The following is a 20,585-nucleotide window of genomic DNA, read 5'->3' on the forward strand; positions in this document are numbered from 1 at the left end:
TAGTACTGAATTTTTAAAAAAAAATTTGTATAAAAATTTTATTTTTATATTATTATATAATCTATAATATAAGACTATACAATATTTTATTTATTTATTTATAATATCTCTAACATACTAGTTACAAATAATCATCATATTTTCAATTATGACATTTCTCAAGGTCAATTGTAAAATATATATTAAAAACTTTTGTCATAAATATTTAAGATTTTGTACTTAATATTAACTTTTAAAAATATTATTATCTTATGAATAAAAACTTCAAAATTTAAAATTAATAAGTACTCTTCTGCAAATGCTTCCAAACCTCAACCTTCTTGTAAAGAGAGAATTTAAGTGTATGGCAAAACAATCAAGCCCATAGAGTTGTAGGCTTGATATACACAACACATACCAATTTCACTTACATTCATATACACATATATATATATATATATATATATATGCACACACACACAACACACCAAGTTATGAGAAATCTATCTCAAGTTCACTTCACAACCATCAAAATGAGTTCTTCCATGGGGACTGGAGTCATTTCCTTCTGTAGTATTTTCGCTGCCTTCGCTCTCGTCCATAGACTATCCATAATACCAGTGACAACATCACAGCAGCAGAGACTACTGTGAACCCGACGTATATCCATCTAGTCGATTGCCTCATACCGGGACAATAATTTCGACTAATATCATCAAATGTCGTCTTCAAATATGTGGAGTCTACTAAATCAACCAGGAATGGACTGTAATAATACAAACCGTAGCTGACGTTTAATGAGGCGGTCAGGTCATTGTAGCCCATAGGAGTTAGCCGGCCCGGCGTCGTACAAATCCCAGATGTCGAAACCTGACAGGTATAGTTCTTCCACACCTGCATGAAGAAGGAATTTAGTGTCAGTACTAGAGTTGCTCATTCTCCTGTGTGTCTAGGACTACTTCAATGAGCTTGAAATATATTTTTGAGAAATCACAAAGAAATCCCATAATTTGAGCTCAGTAACAAAATAAATTCCGAGTTTTCAATTTTATCAATTTAAACTCTAATTTTTTGATTTGTTTTCAATCTAAACCATACGCATATTTTTGTTAAACAAAATTGTCAAAAAAAGTGTAATTTGATCATTAAACTCAATAGAAACAGGTGTTTTAGACATTTTCCGTACAACTACAATGAGTTTAATATTCAGATTGAAAATAAATCAAAATATTAAGATTTAAATTGACAACATTAAAAATTTATGATTTATTTTGTTACAAGACTCAAATCTTGTATTGTTCTTTTTTTTTATTTTTAATTTTAATTTTTTATTTTTTATAAATTTCCCCTATGATATTTTCCTTGTGTAAAAGCATGAACGCTTTTAAAAATGTGGAGTGCTTGTGTCAAAAACTTCCTGACACGTATTAGACATATGTTAAATATATCCTAATATTTTTTAAAATTTTAGAGTGAGAACACACTTTTAACCTTGGGGGACGTATGATCACTAAATTTAAAATACAAAGATAAAAGAAAAGAAATGTAAATTTATATTTATTAATCTCTTCTTTAAATTTTAAAAATTAGTATTATGTTGTATTTTAATATCTTTGAATAACAATTCATATATACATCATGATTTTACATTTTGTGCGTATTCTTCATGTGTGTCCAATATTTTTTTAAAATTGTCGTGTTTTTTTGTTAATGTTGTATATTTGTCATATCAAGTATCTATGTTCAAGGTTCTTAGCACATGGTTAAACCCAATTAAGGAATTCTCATCTTTCTTTCATAATCTCCCTTGGACTAGATGCTTCTTTCTAAATGAAATGGGAAGTATGGGAGGAGAATGTTATTTTCGTAACATTGAAATTACACTTGCATACATTCATCATGGAGCTAAATTAAGAATGTTCAGTTTGCGACTATTTTGATCTCATTAAGGAAGAGTCATAAGGTGAATTGTAAGCCCTTGATTGGATCAATCGATGAACTAACTTCTCTTAAAATGGCAATGTGCCTACATACATCTTGTTGTCTCTGGTACCAACGGTAACTAAAGCCTCGTGCATTAGGTCGCGTTTACATATTTATTTATTTTATAATAAAAATAACAACCTAAACATGGTTATGTAAATTCAAAACCTAGCACATGAGTTATTTTCAGGGTAGGTTTCTTTGGTGGCTAAAATTTAGCAAAAAAATCAATAGTCTCACCCTTGAAGAATTTGATCCTCTCTCTCTCTCTCTCTCTCTTTTCCCTGTTGGAAGAAAATAATGGAAATTTTCTATATAAACACAGTAAGCTTAATTAGATATTAGTATATTACCTTTGTTGCGTTCATAAAGTTGACTTCACCAACTTGACATTGTCGATCAGTAAGGTTTAAATTGAATGGGTTGCAAAGAAGAGGCATCAATGGACCAGATTGATTGAAGTATAGAGGCGTAGCATCGGGAGGCCATTGGACATTGTAAACATTGGTGATAGCGGTATTAGATATATTGACAAGTGCGAAGGAGACGCTCTTAGTCCCCGTCAATATTGCTTGGGCAAACTGATCATTTGCTCTTGGGATTATGTTTTCAAGAGCTGAATTGGCAGTTGGGTTCTGAAGCCACTCATCCATTGCAACACATGTGTCTGCAACCACACTGATACATAAAGGAGATGAAACATTAATAAGAAGTTTTTTATTTTTTTTATTTTTAAAGATAAAATTAGCCGAGATGTATAATTTTACAAGCATTGACATATTGCATAGAAGATCCAACAGATATAGCAAGTTCAAACACATTTTTATCAGGCAACATATCTTAAAAAATAAGAGAGAAAAATTGTGACAAACGCATCACGTATTATACTTTTAATCCTTTTATTTTGAATGTGTTTACGTGATTAGTGTGAATTTGGATGCTAATTATGTGTTTAATGTGATTTTTGAATTCATATCTGTTAACCATAGAGATATCTGTTGTGATTTCTATCATAACATTAAATTAAAGGCTTTAATGATGTCAGAAATCAAAATTAAGTAGTTTCCTATAATTGGCGTAATTTTTAATGTCTAATGAAGAGTTTGATTAAAATTTGATTCAGTTTAAAATTAATTAGATTAACTCAATTTATTTAAGTTTGTTTGATTAGCCTTAAGCTCTAATTAATTAGCTTAACCTTTGATTAGTGTAATAAGTTAATTAAGCCTATATATATGTTAAGTTGAGAGTTTAACTCCTATATTTACACTAAAAAATTCTAAGGAGATGCATTCTAGAGAGAGAGAGAGAGAGAGAGAGAGAGAGAGAGGGTTTGATTTTGAAGTTTTGGCTTGAAGATTGGAGAATTGAGTAGAGGAACTCAAGAATTGGCTAATAGAAGTGTTATCAAAGACCTTAAGTAAGCTTTTGAACCTTAATTTGTGAGATTAAGTCATCAAAGATGTGAATCCAAAGAGATCATATGATTAAATACAAAAAATGAGCTAAGAATGAAGAATTTGGTGCTAATTCATACATGCATGCATAATTTTGGTTAGCTTTATCATTTTTAGCATGATTCATGTCATTTAAGCTCGAATTGAAGTTATATCATCCATGCATCCATGATTGATAAGGTTTTGAAGTTAAATTCTATGTCTTGAGAGTTTTGGAAAAGAATTTGAAGCTAATTGGGTCATGCATGGTGAATTCATGAAGTTTTGAGTTTTGAATTTGTAAATCGATTTTGTATCTATGCTTATGGTTGTATATTTGAAGATAAGAGCATATCATGCAAGCTTTCACACTTTGTATACATGTGTTGAAGTTCAAAATCAATTTTGGAAAACTTAGAATTCAACCGCATCACTTGAGCGAGCAAGTTGTCGCTTGAGTGCACATATCATGCATTTAGTATGTTTGCAGTTGGCTCAAGTGACTGCCTTTTACTTTTCATCTTGGCTCAAGCGATCATCGAGTTTAGATTCATACCATTTAGTATTTTTGCAGACCGTGTAATCTGCTTGAGCGACCAATATTACGATTGAGCGATGTGTCCTGTTTTAGCATATTTTGAAAAGTCATATTATGTTCATAATTCTGTTCTCATTCCTTTTTGAGCATGCTTAGGAATAAATTGAGCATTCTAAATGAATTAATGCGTTGGAATAAAGCCTAAGATAATTTAATAAGTTAGAGAACGACTAGCTTAAGCAATATGAGTCAATATGTGTATGTATTATGAATTGTGTAAGTTCATTCGCGAAGGTGTATCAGTAACCAAATCATTGTGAGTAATATCTTAGTAAAGATATTTTTATGTATCTTATTTTCTAAATGAAACTAATGTGGCAAGTTTTCTGAATTTATGATTTTGTGTTACGAATGAGCCTTCTATCTGTCTGATTCATAAAAGATCTGTAAATATGATTAACAATCATGAAAGCACATGATAGACCAGAGGTCGTTCTGTACAAATGAAATGGACCAGAGGTCGTTCTGTATATCTGATGAAATGGACCTAAGGTCGTTCTGATTATCTGATTCACTGTACATCTGATAAGTCTAAATATCTGTTATTTATTGACCCAATGGTCATTTTACAATTGTAATTGAATAGACCCGAGGTTGTTATACTCAAGGTTGTTCCGACAAATATGATATGTTCTACTTTGTATCTTTGTATATGTTAGACCTGAGGTCATTCTATCATATACTGGACCTGAGGTTGGTCTGTTATGATACGAAACTATTACAAGAATGATTTTATTTGAATATTAGAACTCATTCATATAATCTCCTTACTTTGATGTTATTCACTAGGTTTTCGCTCACTTTATTTTATATATATATATATATATATATATGTAGGTGAGTAGCGAGATGTCTAGCCTCAGTGAACCTGTAGAGAAACACCGAGTTTTTGTGGAGTCAGCTAAGGATGCCTCACACACGAGACTTTGTCTTTTGATTTTCTGTTTTCTTTTGTTGGTCATGCTTGACCATGTTTGTATATAAGTTATGGTTTTTGTATGACTATATTATATGTATGATCTTGGATATTTGAGATTTCTTATGTATGTATGGGTGTGAGTTATTACTATATATATAAGATGTTTTTATTCATGCTAATTATGCATAAGCTTATTGGACAATTTTATGTTTCTGCTTCCGCTTCTAGTCCGATATAATTAAATATGATTTGATTTATGTCTAAAGGTTGTAGGTAATCTGAGGATTACTAGCTGGTTATGATCTTATCCCCTAGAGGCGGATTTGAGTCATGACAGAGTGGTATCAGAGTACGAGTTAATAACTCACGCACTTCTCCAAATGAGTAATAAGGTGTCTAGAAAAGACTCAAGGTGCATCCATCTGATAAGAACATGCTTGTGTGTATTAAGAATATGTGAATATATGATGTATGAACTATTGTGCCTATGTGTATATGTGTGCAAATTTCTGTGTTTATTATAATGCAAGTTCATATAGATAATTATGAGAACAAGTGCCGATGAGATAGAATAGTTTACTACTACTCGACTGGACAGAATGGAACGAATGATCCATGATATGGCTGAAGCAATAAGGCAACAACAGCAACAACCGTCCACACCTCCATTAATGCTTGTACCATCACCAGTACAAGAGTGCCAGACAAGTGACTGCACAATTGCTTTGACCAAAGATTTCAAGAAGATGAAACCATTATACCACTCGGGAGGAGTTGATCCTCTAAAAACAGAAACATGGGCTCTTGGCATAGAGAAATTGTTTGAAGTATTTCCATGCACTGAAGCACAAAAAGTTCAGTTGGAGAGTGATGCCCGAAGATAGTGGATGTTGGTTAGGGATGAAAATATGGGAGTTAGTTGGGCGCGATTTTTAGAGATCTTCTACAAGAAGTACTTCCTTCAATGCATCCAAGATTGAAAAGTAATTGGATTTGAAAAGTTGAAGCAAGAAAACTAGACCGTAGCGGAATATGAGGCATGGTTCACTGAGTTGGCCAGGTCTGCATCGTATATGGTAGACATTGACTACAAGAAGGCAATGAAGTTTAAGGGTGGACTCCGAAATGCAATCCTGGAAAAAGGGAATGTTTTGAAGTTACCGAAATACGTGGATGTTCTTGATCGAGCTCTAATGTTTGCAATGAATTTGGTCTCATATAACTGACCATTTGAATAAAAGAGGAAACAACATAGTTCTTATTCTAATAAGGGATCTTCGAAGAAGTAGAATTTGGAAACATCTAGTACCTCCAATTCCTCAAGAGACTCTATACCGACATGTAATGAATGTGGTAGAAAACATCAGGGAGTTTGTTACCGTACTTCTGGCGTATGATTTAGATGTGGCAAGACTGGACACATGGTCAGAGGTTATCTCCAAATTGAACAAAGAAGTGGAAGATTAGCTGCTAGTTCGACTGAATCTATCCCAATGGCAGGAAACACTACAAGACTTGTTGCTACAAGAGACATACTACGACAATGGAGAGTTTGGGCACTTGTCCCAAGTGATACATAAAATACCGAGGTCGTTGTCTTAGGTATCCATTATATTTGCAACCAAGATATTTATGTGCTAATTGATTCGGGTTCGACACATTCTTTCATATCTACTATATTTGCATCTAGACTGAATAGAACTATGGAATCATTGCTTTATCTGTTGTGTATATCTGTTCCATCTGGGGAATCTGTTCTATGAAATTAGTATTGGGCATGCTGTGTTATTTGTAAATTTGTTGCCTCTTGATATTAGACATTTTGATGTGATTTTAGAAATGGTCTAGTTGTTTGAATACTGTGCTACTATTAATTGTGTAAAAAAACGAGTTTTGTTTAGACCACCAGGACATAATGAATTTTTATACTTGGGTGATGGTGTAGTACTTCAGTCTTACTTGATTTTGGCAACGAAAACATGCAAACTACTTAAGAAGGGATGTCGGGGTTATCTGTGTAGAATTATGACTGATCAATCCCTGAATACTGTGTTACATAATATTCTTATTGTTAGAGAATTTGCAGATATGTTTCCAGAGGAATTTCCAGGGGAAATAGTTGACAGGAAAATTGAGTTTACTATTGAAGTCATGCCGGATACTCAATCTATTTCAAAGATTCTATACAGAATGTCAACTACTGAGATGAAAGAACTAAAACAAAGTTACAATATTTGCTTGACAAGGGTTTTATCTAACCAAGTACTTCGCATTGGGGTGCGCCAATTTTATTTGTAAGGAAGAAAGATGAAACCTTATGTTTGTGTATTGATTACCAAGAGTTGAACAAGGTAACAATCAAGACCAAATATTCTCTACCCCGTATTGATGACTTGTTTGACCAATTGCAGGGTTCACAAGTATTTTCGAAGATTGATTTAAGATCTAGGTACCACCACCTTAAAGTGAAAACTGAAAATGTTGAAAAAACTGCATTCCCAACAAGATATGGTCACTACAAATTTTTAGTTATGTCGATTGGAGTGAGAAATGCACCCATAGCTTTTATAGATCTTAGGAACCAAATTTTTAAATCTTATCAAATGGATTTGTTGTGGTATTTATTGATGACATATTGATTTATTCAAGAAGTAAAGAAGAACATGAACAACATTTGAGGATTGTTTTGTAAACACTTAGGGAGAAAAAACTATATGAAAAACTGAAAAAGTGTGAATTCTAATTGGACGAAGTTGTATTTCTAGGACATGTTATTAACAGGGATAAAATTTCAGTAGACCCTCAAAAGATTGAGGCGATTGTGAATTGGACTACACCAACGAATGTAACGAAAGTCCGGAGCTTCATGGGATTAGCTGGGTATTATAGAAGATTTGTGAAAGACTTTTCAAAGATAGCTATATCACTTACCCAACTTATTCGAAAGGGATAACCGTTTGAATAGACTGATGAAAGGAAATACGCGTTTCAAGAACTAAAAATAAGACTAATCACAACATCGATTTTGACCTTACTGTTAGGTACGGAAAATTTTGTGATTTATAGTGATGCTTCTTACAAGGGTCTGGGTTATGTTTTGATGCAGAATGGTAAAGTGATAGCATATGCATCTCGACAATGGAAACATTATGAAAAGAACAATCCGACTCATGACTTAGAATTGGCCGCAGTTATTTTTGCTTTGAAGATTTGGCGCCACTATCTGTATGGGGCAAGGTGTGAAGTTTATATCGACCACAAGAGTTTGAAGTACCTTTTCACTCAAAAGGAATTGAATATGCGCTAGAAAAGATGGCTCGAGCTGATTAAAGATTATGATCTCCAAATTCAATATCATTCGGGTAAAGCCAACACCGTAGTCGATGCTTTGAGTAGAAAATCAATAGAGAACTTAGCATGTTTGATGGCTGAATAGAAAAAGATATTGAAGGACTTAGAAAGATCTGAGATTGAAGTGGTCTTACACGAATATGGTGGGTTGATAGTCACTATTTTAACCCAACTGGCAATCATTAATGAGATTAAGCAAAAGCAAAGGGAGGATGAGTTCCTTGAAAAAGTGTTTGATGAGCTTGAATCGAAGCCAAAACTAGGGTTCAGTATTGAAAATAAAGTATTGAAATTTAAAGGAAGATTGTGTATCCTAAACATTTCCGATTTGAAAAAAATAATTTTGGAAGAAGCTCATAAGTCAAGGTTTGCAATGCATCTGTAGCGACTCTAAGTTTTCTTAAGTCATTATTTATTATTATTATTATTACCTTATTTTATTTTAAACTTTATTAATTGCATGGCTACATGAGAATTTAATGTGGTATTTAATTAATTTAAGGTGATATTTAATTATATATAATTAATCTGAATATTTATATATACATATATATATAGTTATATATAAAAAAAGGGAGTGTTACATGTATTTATTTTATAAAGCATATTTATGTATGTTGTAGTTATTTAATAAAATATAATATAATCATAAATTAGGTTAATCATAAGGGGGCTGCCATTAGGAAAAGGAAAAAAAAAAAGAGAGAAAAGAGAAGGCTTTGTGGTGTACGATAGCTGAGTGAGAGAGAGAGAGAGAGAGAGAGAGAGAGAGAGAGAGAGAGAGAGAGAGAGAGATTAATCAAAACCAGAGACAGAGTGCACGCCAAGAGAGAGAGAGAGAGAGAAAGAGAAAAGAGAGAGACGACTTGGAGAGAGAGTGGTGAGGCAGAGTGAGAAAAATAATTATAAAAGGGTTAGGATTTATTTTGGTGACTTCATTAATTCTTCAAATATTTCTTTGATCTTCAAAAAATAATTGTAAGTGCAAAATCCACTTCTTTTGATTTATGTTTATTTTGTTGTTAATATTTATTTATTTATTTGATATTGTATTTGCATGAAGATGATGGATTGATTTTAATTATTTTGATTAGTTGTGTATGTAAGGTTTAGAGTTTTTATATGTATTTATTTTATGATTATAATCACACTCATGGGTATATGAAATTAAAATAAATTAGGAATCCATAGATAATTTCGAATATTCTACCATGACTCCATGTATTGTTGTTTTATTTGAGTGATGGTAAGAAAGAGTGTATAAGGAAAAAAAAATGAGGATTAAGAGATTTATTTGAATGCCTTAGGCTCGGCATTGTTATATTTGTTCTTATGAATAGATTAGAGATTGTGCATATATATTGTTGCTTCATTCTCAGGAGTAAACGAGTGCTTTGATTTATGCGTGTACGCATATGCTAATCGTCCGGGGAGTGATGGTCAAACTCAGGACGATATCCCTGTGTTAATTTGGCTTTGGAGTGTCATTAGGTATACGAGAGACACATGGGATAGATGTGTAGACCGGAAGTGAAGGGCCGAAGTGGTGAAGTTAAGGAACAAAGAATTAAATATGAATTTATTGGTATAGTGTGAATTGTATTGCTTTGTATATCTTGAAAAATAGTAAACGACCTTGATAAATTATGAAATTTGGACAGAGACATGTATACGTAATTCTAGACAACTTTTGTATTTTAACTTTTTACTAAAAAGATTGATTAGAACTTACAATCGGATGATCTTGGTTATAATAGCTTTTATTCACTCTAGCAATGCAGACTTTAGTTGCTATTTTAACACTCGAAACAAGGTCATTTTTATTGATTTTTCTCAAACTCAAGTAAAACATTATTTTAAACACTTTTTGTGTTTTGAACTTATCCAAAACAAATCATCTTAGGGCAGTTTCTTTTCGTTTCCAGTTCTAGATTTTTCGATCGAATTTCATCTAGGTTCTTCTATTAAGTTTTTTTCTCAACCTGTTCAGTTTTTACTAAATTTGTTTACGCTGCCTTTTAGGAAATTTGATTATGTGCAACTTTTATTTTTGAAGTTTTGGTCAATTCAAATTATTTAAGCATGAAACGGTTCATTTTTGTGTTTCTTTAGCATATTACTTATGATTAAATTATACTAACTTTATTTTTTTACAGAATGGTAGGTCTTACTAACTTTTTATGTAGGGTTGACCCACCATATTTTTATTTTTATTTTGTTTATTTTATACTCAATTTATATTTAGCTGTGTACGGGGTAAGAAACTAAATGCCACCATATCTCGGGAAACTATCCCTTCGTCTCGGTGCGGGTGGAACTACTCGTCTTATCCTGTAATAAAAATTAAATATACTTTTGTTTGTGTCTGGTGGACACGTGAATGTCAAATCTTGTACTCAAACCAATATACTTGTATACTGTCCCGTTTTGTCTCTTGGCATCTTGAGTGTATTCTGTTTGAGCGCAACCGAGCTTCCTTTGCAGGATTAATTGGGACTACGGTGGTGACGAGAAATAACTATAGTTGCTGGACATGCCTTTTGGACTTCTTTTGTTTTCTGGAGTTTAGGGTTGATATTAGTTTATTTATTAATTTTTTTTTTCTTTTTTATGACCTTAGTATTTTGACAATTTGGCATTGTGGGTTATTTTTCAACTTTACATTATTTAAGTTGTTTTGACGAGAAATAACTTTACAATTTGGCACTTAGATACTAGTTGTTGTTACTTTAATATTGGAGGAATTAGATAGTTATGAATCTATGATGGATAGTTTGGTTGGCGTTTATTATTATTTTTATCACTTGTATTTTTTTTTTTATTTTTTGAGCATTGAAATTTACTTAAACCTTATGGAGACGAGAACAGTTAGATTTTGTTTTGCCCCAAGGATTTGGATGATGGAACATTGATTGGTGTTTAGTCCTAATTTAATATTTAATTGTCTAAATTTTGGAGCGTGACAACATTCGGGCAACAACAAAATGTATCGGGATTTGAAACAAAATTATTGGTGGCCTAGCATGAAGAAGGTAATTGCAGAATATGTGTCTAAGTGCATTCAATGTCAGCAAGTCAAAGCCGAACACCAAAAAGCCGACAGGATTACTTTTGCCTCTCCATATTCTAGAATGGAAATGGGAACACATAACCATGGGTTTTATCGTTGGTCTACCTCGAACACCTAGAGGTATGAACTTTATTTGGGTTATTGTGGATAAGTTGACTAAATCTGTACATTTTCTACCTGTGAGAACTATTTATGATGCTTATAGATTTGCCACTATTTATATCGATGAGATTGTTCGTTTTCATAGAGTTTCAGTATCTATTGTTTCAGATAGGGATTCGGAATTTGTATTTAGATTTTGGAAGAGTCTTCAAAGGGAAATGGGAACAAAATTGAGGTGTAGTACCACTTTTTATCCACAAATCGACGGACAATCAGAGAGGACTATATAGACCTTGAAAGATATGCTTCGAATGTGTGCTTTAGATTTTTAGAGGAGTTGGGAAATCTACTTATCGTTGGCAGAGTTTGCTTACAACAACAGTTTCTATTCTAGTATCGGTATGGCATCGTACGAAGCCTTGTATGACAGGAAATGTAGATCTCCAATCCATTGGATAGAAGTTAGGGATAGAGTTTTTCTTAATCTTGAGATTGTGCAAACGACCACCGAAAAGATTAAAGTCATTTAACAAAGGCTTAAAACTACACAAAGCCGACAAAAGAATTATGCAGATCATAAAAGAAGGGCTCGTGATTATAAAGTCGGTGATCATATATTCATTCGTGTGATTCCAATGAAGGGCCAATCGAGATTTGGCAAGAAGGGCAAGTTATTACCCCGATATATCAAATCATTCTAGATTTTGGAAAGACTTGGTCCAGTTGTATACCAAATTACTTTACCACCAAGAATGGGAAAAATGCATAATGTGTTTCACGTATCGATGTTGAGGGGCTGCCTCTAAGACACGTTTCACGTTATTGACTATCATCGAATAGCTCTCGATGAGAATGTGGAGTATAGAGAGAAATCGATCCAAATTCTTGACCGAAAAGTGAAACAATTGAGGAATAAAAAAATTTCTATGGTAAAAGTAGAATGGAAGGAACACTATAGCACAGAAGCAACTTGGGAGAAAGAAGATGAAATAAGGCAAAGGTATCTCAAATTATTTCTGACACAAGGTAACCTAAGTTTGAAGGACCAAACTTTTTAAAGAAGGGAAGATTGTGATAATCTCATCACGTATTATGCTTTTAATTCTTTTATTTTGAATGTGCTTATGTGATTAGTGTGAATTTAGATGCTAATTATGTGTTTAATTTGATTTTTGAATTCATATCTATTAACAGTAGAAATATCTGTTGCGATTTCTGTCATAATTTGAAATTGAAGGCCTTAATGGCGTCAGAAACCGAAATTGAGTAGTTTACTGTGATTGGCATAATTTTTAGAGCCTAATAGAAAGTTTGATTAAAATTTGATTCAGTTTAAAATTAATTAGATTAACTTAATTTGATTAAGTTTTGTTTGATTAATTAACTTAACCCTTGATTAGTGTATTAAGTTAATTATGCGTATATATATGTTAAGCTGAGAGTTTAACTCATATTTTTACACTAAAAAATCTAAGGAGAAGCATTCTAGAGAGAGAGAGAGAGGTAGAGTTCATTTAGAGAGAGAGATGCACTACAAGAAAAAACACTTTCCGTGACCAACATTTTGGTCGCGAAAAGTACCATATTTGGTCGCTAAAACCTTTTCGCGACCATAATATGTTGGTCGCGAGTTGGTCGCTAAAGCCTCGTCACAGATAGTTTTCTGCGACCAAAAAAGCCTTTGGTCGCTAAAAGTGACCATTCGCGACCAACTTTTTTGGTCGCGGAAAGTCCAATTCATATTAGCCAAAAGTAAACTTTTAGCGACCAAAGATAAGTTGGTCGCCAAAAGTCAGCGCCTTGACCCAAAAAAAATAATTCTTTTGTGCTCCCTGGGACTTGAACTCTTGACCAAGGAGTCACCATGCACCGAATCTATTCTGCCACTCTGCCAATAACATACTTCTTGTTCATATTTAGCAAAAAATATATATAACCCATAAAAATTGGGTTATATATTATTTTATAAAACTTTTAATGTCTAAATAGAAAAATAGCATGTAATTACTGTAGTATCATTTTTTTTTAAATTTATCCCGCCATAACTTTCCGCGACTAACTTTTTTGTTTGGTCGCCAAAGGGTAATCTTCTGCGACAAAAAAAGCCTCTGGTCGCCAATAGTATACTTTCCGCGACCAACTTTTTTTTTTGGTCGCCAAAAGGTGATCTTCCGCGATCAAAAAAGCCTTTGGTCGCCAATAGCATACTTTCCGCGACCAACTTTTTTTTTTGGTCGCCAAAGGGTAATCTTCCGCGACAAAAAAAGCCTTTGGTCGCCAATAGTATACTTTCCGCGACCAACTTTTCTTTTGGGTCGCCAAATGGTATACTTTCCGTGACCAACTTTTTTTTGGTCGCCAAAAGGTGATCTTCCGCGACCAAAAAAGTCTTTGGTCGCCAATAGTATACTTTCCGCGACCAACTTTTTTTTTTGGTCGCCAAAAGGTGATTTTCCGTGACCAAAAAAATGTGGTCGCCAAAAGTTAAATTTTAGTCGCAGAAAGTGGACTATTTGCGACCAAAAAAAATAGGTGGTCGCCAAAAGTGTTTTTTCTTGTAGTGATGGTTCGATCATGAAGTTTTGGCTTGAAGGTTGGAAAATTGAGTAGAGGGACTCAAGAATTGGCTAATACAAGTGTCATTAAAGACCTTAGGTAAGCTTTTGAACCTTAATTTTTGAGATTAAGTCATCAAAGACATGAATCCAAGAAGATCATATGATTAAATACAAGAAATGAGCTAAGAATGAAGAATTTGGTGCTAATTCATACATGCATGCATAATTTTGGTTAGCTTCATCATTTTAAGCATGATTCATGTCATCTAAGCTTGAATTGAAGTTATTTCATCCATGCATCCATGATTCATAAGGTTTTGAAGTTAAATTCCATGTCTTGAGAGTTTTGGGAAAGAATTTGAAGCTAATTGGGTCATGCATGGTGAAAACATGAAGTTTTGGACTTTGAATTTACCAGTTGGTTTTGTATCCATGCTTATGGTTGTATATTTGAAGATAAGAGCATATCATGCAAGCTTTCACACTTTGAATACATGTGTTGAAGTTCAAAATGAGTTTTGGAAAACCCAAAATTTGACCACAGCGCTCGAGCAAACAAGTTGTCACTCGAGCACACATATCATACATTTAATATGTTTGTAGACATTTGCAGTTGGCTTGAGCGACCAAGTTAATGCCCGAGCGACAACATTTTAGTTTGCATCTTGGCTCGAGCGACCATCGAGCCAAGATTCAGGCCATTTAGTACTTTTGCAGACCATGTGGTCTGCTCGAGCGACCAATGTTGTACTCGAGCGAAGTGTCATGTTTCAGCGTATTTTGAAGTCATATTCTGTTCACAATTATGTTCTCATTTCTTTCTGAGCATTCTTAAGGATAAATTGTGCTTCCCAAATGAATTAATGAGTTGGAATAAAGCCTAAGAGAATTGAATAAGTTAGAGAACGGCTCATTTAAGCAATATGATTCAATATGTGTATGTGTTATGAATTATGTTGGTTCATTCGCAAAGCTGTATCAGTAACCAAATCATTATGAGTAATATCTTATCTTATTTTCTAAATGATACTAATGTGGTAAGTTTTTTGAACTTATGATTTTGTTTTACGAATGAGCCTTCATTTTGTTTGATTCGTAAAAGATTTATAAATGTGATTGACAAGCATGAAAGTACATGATGGACCTAAGGTCGTTCTATACAAACAAAATCGACCAGAGGTCATTCTATATATCTAATGAAATGAACCTAAGGCTGTTTCAATTATTTGATTTTCTATACATCTGATAAGTCTGAATATCTGTTGTGTATTGACCTAATGGTCATTTTATGGATGTAATTGAATAGACCCGAGGTTGTTATACCTGAGATCGTTATGAAAAATATGATCTGTTCTGCTCTGTATCTCTGTATATGTTGGATCTGAGGTCTTTTTGTCATATTGGACCAGAGGTCATTCTGTTTTGATGCGAAACTATTACAGGAATGATTTTATTTGAATATTAGAACTCATTCATATAATCTCTTTACTTTGATGTTATTCATTTGGCTTTGGATCACTCCATTATATATATGTATGTAGGTGAACAGCGGAATGTCCAGCTCTAGTGAACCTGTGGAGGAACACCGAGTTTTTGTGGAGTCAGCCAAGGATGCTTCACACATGAGGCTTTTGTCTTTTAATTTTCTGTTTTCTTTTATTGGTCATGTTTGACCATGTTTGTATATAAGTTATGGTTTTTGTCTGAGTATATTAAATGTATGATGTTGGATGTGTGAGATTTCTTATGTATGTATGGGTGTGAGTTATTATATATATATAATGTTTTTGTTCATGCTAATTATGCACAAGCACATTGGACAATTTTATATTTCTGCTTCCACTTCTGACCCCATATAATTAAATATGATTTGATTTCTGTCTGGAAGCAGTAGGTAATCTCATGATTATTGGCCGGCTATGATCTTAACCTCTAGGGACGGGTTTGGGTTGTGACAAAAATAGTGGTGAAACTTTTTTGCTGTCTAACGAATCAACATACAGTTGTAATTGAAATTTTGCTATTTGTACTCAACAAATATGCTTGCAATTAAATGCATTCCTTTTCATCAAATCTATCATCCATTCATACAAGATTTCTACTTTGCCTATTATGTCAAAACATTTTAAGCCATATCCAACAATAACTTTTGCCATGGGAGCAGCATGAGAGTGAAGCTCTTGGTAAAACATTAGGAAATATCCTTGGATGTAGGCTAAGTTAGCAGAACCATATTAAAATTGGTGTTTTCTCATGATGATGGTTTCTGGCTCTAAATATTTATTTTCCCCCTTTGTTTACTATTTTTGTGGTAAATACACCAACAAAACCTTTATGTTTTGCAGAGGCATTTGGTTGCTTAAAATTAAAAACAAAAAATACGATAGTTGTATGGAAGAAAGGAAAAGAAAAGAGATTACCAAACTTACTTGTGAACAAGAAGAAACATGCCACTCAAAATGAATGTTCCCACAACAGCTATCCACCCGACGTTCATCAAACTACAATTATCAATGACAAACATTTGTTGATCATAGATCAAAATTGAAGATTAGCAACCGAAAAATAAATTTTTTTGAGAATCATATGCTACTTACACATATACAAGACACTCCAATCCGATAATGGAAAATACTGCAATTAGCAATCAACAAGAAGTTTAAAAAATGAAAAACTAAACAACACTTTCGACATATATATATATATATATAAATGTAGACTTACAAAATCCAAGAAATGCCAAAATGAGCATAGCAACAGCGACATAGAATAAGATTTGTATCCTACATTGCATGGGTCAAAACAAAACATTAATGAGTTCAAAATTCAATAATGTTACTGTCATAAGGACAATATGTAAAACCTAGTAATTACATAGGATCAAGGAAATTTCGCAAGTCTTTTGAACTATTGGCTGTTACATTCTGTAGATTGTCCGCAATTACATTGATTTCTCTTTGTATTTCATCTATGTTAGCTTGTAAATCGGCAGGTAATAACATCTTCCCTACACCAATATTCTTAGCTGCCAAAAGATAATTAAAGACATCTTTTAGCTTTTGAACCGTGGTATTTGCCTGGACCAAAATAAAGGTCAATACGTCTACTATGCTTGTCTTAAACTTCGCTTGACCAATGTAGAGAAAGACACTTCCGGCTCTGCACTTCCAAAACAAAAATATTAAATTCATGATGAATTGTTTAACAAACATATTATGTATTTTGTGTGTGTGTGTGTGAGAGAGAGAGAAAGAGAATTACATTGCAGTAATAGTGAGAAGTATGAGGAAAATAACGGAGAGAACATAGGCAATTTGAGAATAATTATAATGGTTTCGTCTGCAACAGCAACGACGCAGACATATGCATAACAAGCATAGCCCAAACAAGACGAACCAAATTATAGCAATGATGAATAAGGGAGCCGCAGAAAAAGCCACTGACTGCAAAAGAAAAAAGTATTAATTACTTGCAAGTGTGAAACTTCTTTTTAGGAAGAAAACGGAAAGTTGGCGACTAGACATAAGTTACAATTGATTAACACAAATTGTGAGGACAATGAAATAGGATTAAGAACCAAACAACCCATTTGGTATAAGCAAATTTCACGAAACATATTAATTCCTTATTCAAATTTTCACATTTCACAAACTTGATCACAGGTTATACTAGAGCAACTAGTTTAGAAATTTAAATCCACAGTGATTTAGACTACTACTGATCATAAATGATGCATATATTACATAAACAATAGATAATTGATGAAGTAACATTACAACCTCTAAAAGACACGAAATCCCCAATCCCTAGATGATGTATTACATACGAAAAAAAAAGGCTAGAGATATAGAATATCACAATCCACCAAAAGCACCATGTTATACAATAGACAATACTTTATGGAGATTATTTTCAACACACCCAAAAAAAAAAGAAAAAAAAGATGCACATAAGTAAATGATTCAGATGAGATACTAGGTACAAAAAAAAGGGCTATTATAGATAAAGAAAATCACAACCCACCAAAAGCACCATATTACACAACAGATGAGAATTGATTGAGAATATTTTCAACACATCTAAAAACAAACAAAACCAAGATTAGATTGTATAAACATGTATCATATTAAATGGGAGAATTGGCCCATGTTTGGTAACAAGAAACACCTAGACCTAGGTGATCATACATCAATGAAACTTCTTTTTTTGCTTATCCAAAAAAAAAAAAGAAAAAAAAAAAAAGAAAAAGAAAAAAAAAAGGGTGATCATCCATTGTGTTATATATCAAAGAATTGAACATCATTACACAAATTGATAAGTTTGAAGGGACTTACATACAAGTAATTTCTACTTATGATATTCCACCCGCCTGTATAGTACTTAAACCCATCAAGAGGGTCTCTTCTATGCGTCCGATTGGCTGCCAAAATAAGAATTGTCGAATTCTTTGAAGTTTTATTTAAAAACTTTTGTGCATCCAATTCAACCACCTCATTATAATCCCTCTCATTCATCAACTCTGTAGAAAAAAATTCACAAAAGAAAAAAGAAGGAAAACCCATAAATTACATAGAACCACAGACAATTATTTTCATAGTTCAACATTCATATATAAGGTGCATAATATATGTCCACACACAAACATAATACCTGGTATTGACTGTTGGAGATTGTCAAAAGCTCCATGAGAGAAGCAAAACAAGGTTGAAAAGAAGAAGAGAAGGAAAACAACAATGGGTTTGATTTGAAACATGGTTCTCTTCCCTCTGATTCCTCTGTGGTTTTTGTGAGAGAGAGAGAGAGACAGAGAGAGGCAGAGAAAGAGAGAGATATTTATACTATTTTTGAGCAGCAACCGTTTGCATTTGATGTTTTGGGATGAGATTGATTGCCAGCCATTTATACCTTATTGATGTTTAGTACTTTTACTAAAGTACCCTTGGAATGGAGGTCATTGACCAATATTGTTGGCCAAATTAAACAAATCACGTGCACAATTTTTTTTTTTTTTTTTTTTTTTTTGGGTACGTTGACGCTAGTGATATTTCGTCAATAATATTTACTCTGTTAATGGTTTCCAGTTCAATAGTTTAAAGGAGTAACTGTTTAAATTGATGATTCAAGTTATAAGGTGAATAATTTGAACGACAAAGTGAATTTTTATTTTCCTTAATTGTTTGTTTAAAGGAGTACGATGATGGAGTGGGAATATGAGAGTAATTTCAAGTTGTCCTAGATTTTTGTAGAACAGCGTATGTAATATTATATATTTGGAATAAATAATACCACACTCCAAGGAATAAATAATTTCCATCGGAATTATCGTTCTTCAATTGGACAACTAATATTAATCTTTCAAATCTATTCTCTATCCATTTCTAAGTAATATCAAGATTATCCCCTATTTAAATGTTTGACTTGTACGTTTTATTCTTATAGAAAATCTATAAACTCAGAAAATAAACTAGAAAATTGATCCAGAAATTCAAATCTATAATCCATAAATGGAACCGATGTCTAATCAACTTAATTTTTTGCAGGTGTGTTCTATCTCAATTTTTTTTTTTTAAAAAAATAATAAAAAAAAATGAATAGTTAAAATTATCAAAATAAACCTTACAATGGGGCAACCCCAGCTCCATCATTATGAGGCCACATCTTGCATGAACCTTGGTCTTTGATTGTAAATTTGAGCAATTTTGTGGTTCTATTTTTCTGAGTTTTTAGAACTGTTAGGGATAAAATTGATTTTTCTAAATGTTTTTTTGATCATGGCTTTACAGAAGCAAGTTTGAGGAAAGCCGTGTGCTGACGTAAAAATCGAATTTAGCAATGTTTTCTGCTTTGATATTATAATGAAATCTAATAATTACAAATATATTGATAAATATCAAATACAAAAATGGTGTGTTTTTTTACAATTGATCCATTTCTAATCAAACATATGACTTTCAAAACATATTCAACAATATAAGACCACATTTTTTTACTATTTTTGTCATTCTTCCATCGAGATGCTCCAAATATTTCAATGCCACTAGGTTTGCATCATACCAAGCCATGACATATTAAAATTTCATGTCCCAAATTGATTAACCTAATTCCACAATTAGGTAATAGTTCAAAATAACATAGTTGGAATATTTTAAATAAATTGAACTTAATAAAGTTAAAGAATAACTAATCAATTTAAAGGGAAGTATCTGATCACTAGATAATGAGAAAAATAATTATAAATCAATAAAAATTATTTTAGGGGGAGAGTGAGAGTAACCTATATATATATATATATATAAGTACATGGGCCGCCCTAAGCCCCACAATAAAACATATGGATTGGGTATAGGCAGAGGGGGTAAAGCTTGTTGGCTGGCCTGATGGACTTTTCAAGGCCCAACCAAAAAGCTCACGCTAGAGGCTCATTATTTTTTCTTTCTTCCTTTTTTTGTGCACATAAATTTTAACTATTAACTATATTTTGCCATTTTGGAACAATGGTAAAAAGTCAGCCTTTTGATTTTTTAACTTTTTTAAGTCAAAAAAGTCAGTTTTTTTATCCAAAATAACCTATTTTTTTTTTTTGCCAAAA

General features: G+C 32.7%; 1 protein-coding gene across 1 annotated transcript; it reads right to left on the reverse strand.

Moving 5' to 3' along the window:
- Positions 1-310: 310 nt before the first annotated feature.
- Positions 311-18,839, reverse strand: LOC114267156 (uncharacterized). Its single transcript, XM_082922846.1, has 9 exons — positions 18,647-18,839; positions 18,331-18,515; positions 17,258-17,439; positions 16,871-17,155; positions 16,721-16,779; positions 16,594-16,630; positions 16,426-16,497; positions 2,316-2,640; positions 311-873 (listed from the first exon to the last, which is right to left on the reverse strand). The coding sequence occupies exons 1-9, from the start codon at positions 18,747-18,749 to the stop codon at positions 538-540; spliced, it is 1,584 nt and encodes a 527-aa protein (XP_082778972.1). The 5' UTR covers positions 18,750-18,839; the 3' UTR covers positions 311-537.
- Between the last annotated feature and the right edge of the window lie 1,746 nt (positions 18,840-20,585).

The sequence above is a fragment of the Camellia sinensis genome, chromosome 4 (assembly GCF_055761805.1).
Source record: "Camellia sinensis isolate YWXY chromosome 4, ASM5576180v1, whole genome shotgun sequence".
Classification (NCBI taxonomy): Eukaryota; Viridiplantae; Streptophyta; class Magnoliopsida; order Ericales; family Theaceae; genus Camellia; species Camellia sinensis.

What these genes read in the sequence shown, in the direction of transcription:
- LOC114267156 (XM_082922846.1), bottom strand. Translation starts at nt 18,749, where the DNA reads ATGTTTCAAATCAAACCCATTGTTGTTTTCCTTCTCTTCTTCTTTTCA. An exon ending in TTGGAGTGTCTTGTATATGT is followed by an intron (nt 16,498 to 16,593) that starts GTAAGTAGCATA and finishes TGATAATTGTAG; the next exon opens with TTTGATGAACGTCGGGTGGA. An exon ending in ATGTTTCTTCTTGTTCACAA is followed by an intron (nt 2,641 to 16,425) that starts GTAAGTTTGGTA and finishes TTTATGTATCAG; the next exon opens with TGTGGTTGCAGACACATGTG.